This window comes from Gracilinanus agilis, unplaced genomic scaffold (assembly GCF_016433145.1).
Source record: "Gracilinanus agilis isolate LMUSP501 unplaced genomic scaffold, AgileGrace unplaced_scaffold49222, whole genome shotgun sequence".
NCBI lineage: Eukaryota > Metazoa > Chordata > Mammalia > Didelphimorphia > Didelphidae > Gracilinanus > Gracilinanus agilis.
The window spans coordinates 679-6,745 of NW_025383825.1; the positions used below are offsets into that span (position 1 = coordinate 679).

Sequence of the window (6,067 nt, forward strand, 5' to 3'; positions counted from 1 at the left end):
CATTCCCGGTGAGTAACACTTCCTGAAGGCAGCCCAGCCGGGCCAGGCCCAGCCCGTTAACTCTTGTGTGCCCGCCGCCCAGGCTCCCTCGGGCACCGCTGCCCGCTGACCGCTCCCGGCCCCCCCCACATCTCCCCCCGCACGTGCCGGGCCCCCGCAGGTGGTGACTCAGCCCTGGGCACCGTCGTGCCCGGCCTGGGCACAGCCTCCCCCGTCTCCACGTGGCTCTTGGGTTGCCATGGCGAGAGGATGCTGCCATCTCCCCCACATCGTTGCCATGGTAACCGCCCCCCTTTTCTGGGGGTGGCACTGGCAGTGTCGGGGGGATGGGGAGCCCGGCGGGGAGGTCGCGGGGGGCAGGGCTCGCTCTGCCTCCTCCCTGGGCTCCTCCTTTCCCCACAAACCCAGCCCGCTGGCACCTGGCAGGTTGGCACATTCCGAAGCTGCCCCACCTCCCTGCTGGGGCCTCTCCAAGGGGCACGTGGAGCCGTACCTGCGTGTTCGGGGGGTGACGTGGCACCGGGCACTTATTAAGCGCCTGCTGTGTGCCGGGCCGGGCCCAGGGCTCCGCAGATCTCCTCTGAGCCTTACCAACCAGGGAGACGAACTCTCGCCCCCATTTACAGCTGACCGAAGTCAAATGACATGCCCAGGGTCACCCAGCGCTCGGGGGCATACTGGAACTCGGATCTCTGGGGAGACCCAGTGCTCCGTCCACTGAGCCACCCCGCTGGGCTCTTCCTCTGCCACAAGAAGGGGCTGGCAGGCGCCTGGCCGGGGGGCTTCCCAGGTCCCGCCCCCAAACCCATCCTCCCAAGGAAGGAGCAGGAGTTGGCAGGGCTGAGGCCGTCCGGGATGGAACCTTTGAGGAGCCCTGCAGGCCCCGGGAAGAAGGGCCCAGGCGGATGGAGCCGGCTCTCCCAGGGGCCTCTGGGCCCCCCGACTTCCCCCCACCCCGGCGGCGAGGAGGCAGGCCCACGAGTCAGCGACGCGTCCTTTTAATTATTAAACTTTAATTCTGTTACATGATTCTAATCCCAGGACCGGAAACAGGTTTCTCCATTCGGAATCCAAAAATAGAAAAGTCACTTCGAGAACTTGTAAAGGAGAGCAGAGCCGGCCTCGGGTCAGAGGCCTTCCGGGCTGGGCCGGGCCCAGTCCAAGTCCCCCGAGGCCGGGCTGAGCCGGAGCCGCCGGCATCCCGGCAGGGAAGAGGCAGGAGGGTGGCAGTGTGGAGGCCGAGGAGTCATCGGGGGCGCGAGGGCCCAGGAGCCGGTCCAGGAGCCCCGGCCGTCCCGGCGGGCCTCGTGCGCAGCTCGTGAGCCCTTCAGGGGCTAGAAGACAGGAGGTCGGGGGTGGGCAGGCCTACCTGGGCTGCCGGGCGGGGGCCCTTGAGGGGAGGGTGGCTGCTGCCCCACGCTGGAGGGGTCCGGAGAGGAGACGGCGGGCCTTCTGCGGGAGAGGAGGCGGCTCAGCCCTGGCCGGTCCAGCCCCGACCGAGGCCGAGAGCTGGACTGGGCCGTAGGCGGCCCCCCAACAAGGCCCCCAACCCCTGCCCTCCGGACGGGCCTCGCTCTTACCGTCGGCTTTCCTCTTCTGGGGGGACACAGCAACCTTGGCCTGGGGGGAGAGAGGAAAAGTGCCTGCGGCCACCTCCCTGCCTGGCTGTCCACCATGTAAGTGACCAGCCCGAGGTTTCACAGGAAGGACATTTGAGCCCAGGGCCCAGCCCAGGACACTCCATTGTCCAGCATCCCTCTCCTGGGCCTGCCTTAGCCAGTGATCCTGTCTGATTTTCAGACAAAGGTGAGCCCCCCCCCCACACCTCGGAATGAGGATCTGGGGCTGCCATCAGCCCTGGGGAAGGGGCTGGCCAATGGGGGGCTTCCTACAGCTTGAAGCAAGGCCGTGAGGCCCACAGAAGGGAGCCCCGAGCCGGCCTGAGCAGCACCTTCTCATTTCTGCTCCATCCCAACCACCGCTCGACAGGACGGTCATCCCCTTGGCCGGGCCGCTGCCCAGCAGCAGGTAGACTGGAATCTCTTCACTGACCGTGACCCCTCCTCCCCCCTTCCCTTGGGTGACCGGCTCTACTGGACACGCCAGCCCTCAGGGGTCCGCAGGAAGGCCTGCTGCCATCCCTCCTATTTGCACAGGAATGACTGGGGCCCCCGCTCAGCCTGGCCCTGGCAGCTCTTCCCGGTCTTTCCTGGTTCCCCCGACACCATCCACGGGGCTCCCCGTTCTCGTGGCTTCGGGGATCGCCTCTGCAGGTGCGGCTCAGATTTCACCAGCCCTCACCTCCCTCCTGGGCTCCATGGCCGACTGGACGCAGCGTGGCCCCGTGCTGCGGCCCCCCCATTCTCGGTCAGTCTCCCGGGGGGCCCCTCTCAGCATCTCCCCAATACACCCGACAGTGCAGGCCCTCATTGCGGCTCTACCTGGCCTGGGGCAACAGCTGCCGGGGGTCGGGGTCAGCCTGCCGGCTTCTGCCCACTCCAGACCAGCTTCCCCTACTGAGCTTCCTAGAGCCCCGCCTGGGAGCCCTCACCAGCCCCCCAAGGCTGCCTAGTGCCTCCTGGCACAGACCCAGAATCTTCCGCTTGGCATTCAAAGCCCTTCCTGACCAACGTACTCCTGTTCCAGCAACGCCAGTCGCCTGGAGCCCCCCCGGCCTGGGCTGCCCTCTCTCTGTCCCACCCCCTTATGCAGGGCTCGTCTCCCAGCTCATCCTCCCCCGCCGGCCTGGGAGCAGCCTTCCTCCTCGCCGGGGTCCTCGCGGCTCTGCCCGCTGCCTGGCATCCCGCAGGCCTCACAGCCAGCAAGTGGGGATCCCAGTCTCACTCCTAGGCTGGCCCTCCTCCTCCTCCCGCCCAAGCACCCCTTCTTCTCCCCGAGCCAATCCCCTCGGACCCTCCCCCGCTCCCCTTCGGGGTGCCCCCTGACATCTCTCCCAGCCCTTACCTTCTTAATGGCCGCCCAGTCCTCCAGGATGTCGACGTCCTCCAGCATATAGACGATATAAGGACCTGGAAAGGGGGCCGAGTCAAGGAACCAAAACACGCTCCCGTGATGCCGGGGGACGATGCAGAGACGGACTTGCCCAGGGCTGGAGGCTGGGAAGGCTCAGGGTCCCCCAGAAGCCAAGAGCCCCAGCGGGGCCCCTCCAGGCCCCCTGGCTTCTGCTGAGCCCTGGGCCGCCCGAGGGAGGAGGTCTAGGCAGACTGCCCAGGCTCGAGCCGCGGCTCTGCTCTTCATTAGCCGGCGAGGCGGCAGGTGTGAGCCCTGCCGTCCTGCGGCCTTCCGTCCTCCCAGGCTGCCCCCCACCGCCCGGCCCCGGGCCCAGCGCAAGGATACCTGAGACGAGCGGCGCCTTCTTCCTCTTGCCTGTCTGCAGGGACTCCCAGGATTTGGAGTTCCCTTTGGGGTGCAGCTTGTCGTCCCACCATTCTGCAGCAGAGAGGCACGATGAGCAGGCTGCGGGGGCCGGGCTCCCCGGCCTGCTCAGCCCCCCACAGGCCCGCCGCTGCCCCTGCACAGGGCCGGGCTGGGAGCTCACCCGAGTTGATATCAACACTCTGGCGGTCCTCCTCGAGCCGCTGAATCCGTTCTTGGAGCTCCCCCTGGAGGGCGTCGTACAGCAGCAGCCGCTCACTCTGAAAAGGAGGCGCTCTCAGGCTCCAGGCCGGCCTGTGGGGCAGGCCTGGGCCTTGGGAGCTTTCATGGGCCTCTGGGGCTGGCTCTGAGCCTCCAGGGCTGGCCTTGGGCCTCTGTGTGGGCCCTGGGCCTCGGGGTGGCCCTGGATCTCTGGGGCTGGCTGTGGGCCTCGGGGTGGCCCTGGACCTCTGGGGCTGGCCCTGGGCCTCCCGCTGCTCCCTTCCCACTCACCTCCAGGTGCTGCCTGGCTCCCTGCAGCTCACATTCGTACTTGTTCCGGATCACATCCAGACAGAAGCCCTTGTAGATGCCTGCGGGAGGGAGAGAAAGAGCTGACTTGCCCAGAGACGAGGCGCACCGGCCGAGGGCGGAGGAAAGGAGGAGGTGGGCTGCCTGGGGAAGTGGAGCGAGCCATGAGGGGCCTCGGGGCAGGGGACTCACCCGCCACCTGGATTCGAATCTTGAGGCTCCGCTGCAGCCCCCCAAGGGGCTCGGTATACTCCGGGGCCCGCTCGGCCCCGACCTCCTCCAGCCGCAAACGCACCTGGCTTAGCCGCTCCTTGAACAGCCTGAGAAACGAGTCAAAGGTCACCCAGAGAAACTGGCTGGAAAGCAGAAACCGGAAAGCAGAGCCTCGACTCCCTCCCGCCACCCCGGGGTGCTGCGTTCGTGCCTGCTGAGGCGCCCTCCGTCGGCCCCCACTCACTTCTCCTTGAGCTCAGAGAACTGCTTCTCCAGGTCCGACATCTCATCGAGGCACTCGACCCGGCGACGCTCACAGTCCTCGTCGTCCATCTCTGCGGGCAGAGGGTCTCGGGTCAAGGAAAGCCCGGGGGCTCTCGGGTAAGGAGGGGGGAGAGGGGGAGCCGCCAGCTTACCAGAGCTCTCGCCGTCGGACTCCGTCTGGCTGCCGGTCTGCTCGTCTTCGCTGCCCTCCTCCTCCAGCCCGTTCATCTCGGGGGCAGAGTCGGCATCCCCGCCGTCCCCCTCCCCCTCCATGTCCCTGCCTTCTTTCCCCAAAGGCATTGTCACTCTGAGAAGAGAGAGAATCTTTTAGGACCGCCCTAGGGGTGTGCGGAGGGGGCAGGATCAGGGCAAAGGAGGCAGTGGGGGGTGGGAAACACTCTTAGGTGCCAGGCAAGACCCCGAGGAGCCGGCCAAGTTGTCCACTGGGGTTGGTGGAAGGAGTTTCCCCATCTGGGGGACTCCCACACGACCCTGGAGGTCCCTCCCAACTCCACGGCTGGCCATGAGCGTGTGGGGCCGAGGGTGGGCACGGCGGAAGGTGGCACTTCAGAGAGGTTCGAGGCTGAGCCCAGGTCACATGGCAAGTAAATGTCAAAAGGCCGGATGGAATTAAGGCCAAGTAGCCATGGGCGGGGGAGGGGGGTGCCTCAGTTTCCTCAATCTGCATAACAAGAAGGCGGGACTAGATGTCCAGATTTACAGTTCTGACAAGAGTTCCAGAACTCTGGGGAAAAAGAATTCAGAAACCCTGTCGGCTTCCCCATTTGTACCACAATGGGATCGGACTGGGCCGCAAGTCGGAGGTCCCATCCAGCCTTCTGTTGGTGGCTGCACCGTTCTGTGGATCCCCACGCCCTGCCCAGCTGCCCAGCTGGGGTGGGAAGGCCTGGCTTGCCTCGTACCAGGGATGCCAAGGAGCACTGGCTGGGGGGCTGGATCTGGGGTCAGAACTCGACGAGTCACTTTTCCCTTCGGCCTTTCCTGTAAAATGAGGAGGCCGGGCCTCCACAGCCTCCAAGGTGCCTTTGGGAGCTGAAATCTAGATTGCTAGGACTTTGGCCTAGTCCAGCAGCAGGGAGGCCTCAGTTTCCCCACCCATCATTTGTGAAGGGCTTTCCAGGAATAGTATGAAGGCAGAGGGACACAAAGAAAAAGCTTTACCGGGTATTGGCCCTGAGGAAGCTAACATTCAGATGTAGATAAAGTACTTACCAGGTAACCAAAGCAAGCAGCCAGTGGTTAGGGCTGGGGGAGAGACTGCCCTTGGTGTGGGTGGGGGAAAGGCCCAGAAGGCCACACAAAGAACTCTCTATCTGACCCGGGGTATAGGCCCGGAGCTGGAGTTTACTGAGTAATCTCAAGTGACTCAGTGGAGAGACTTTGAGGCAGGAGGGGAGGAAGGGGGTAGGGGGGGCCCCTGGCCCTGGGGGCTGACATGAGAAGATGGTGCTGCTCTGGGCGGTGCTGGCATGGAAGTGGGGTGCGCTTGGGGGAGATGAGCTCGGCCCTATCTAATCTAGTCCTCCCCGGATATTTTTAGCTTCTCCTCCCCTCCCAGACCCTGGGCTGAGCCACACTGGATACAAACTTGTCCTCAAGGTCTTCACCCTTTTCCCCCAGAGCGCCAAGTTAAATAGTTCTAGGCACTGACCAGAACACACAA

General features: G+C 65.1%; 1 protein-coding gene across 1 annotated transcript; it reads right to left on the reverse strand.

The window, feature by feature from the left end:
* Window positions 1–992: 992 nt before the first annotated feature.
* BRMS1 (BRMS1 transcriptional repressor and anoikis regulator) lies at window positions 993–5,168 on the reverse strand. Its single transcript, XM_044684359.1, has 9 exons — window positions 4,536–5,168; window positions 4,364–4,454; window positions 4,099–4,226; window positions 3,889–3,968; window positions 3,560–3,656; window positions 3,358–3,450; window positions 2,965–3,029; window positions 1,581–1,620; window positions 993–1,452 (listed from the first exon to the last, which is right to left on the reverse strand). Exons 1-9 carry the CDS (start codon window positions 4,681–4,683, stop codon window positions 1,328–1,330), a joined length of 867 nt encoding a protein of 288 aa, XP_044540294.1. The 5' UTR covers window positions 4,684–5,168; the 3' UTR covers window positions 993–1,327.
* Window positions 5,169–6,067: the final 899 nt, after the last annotated feature.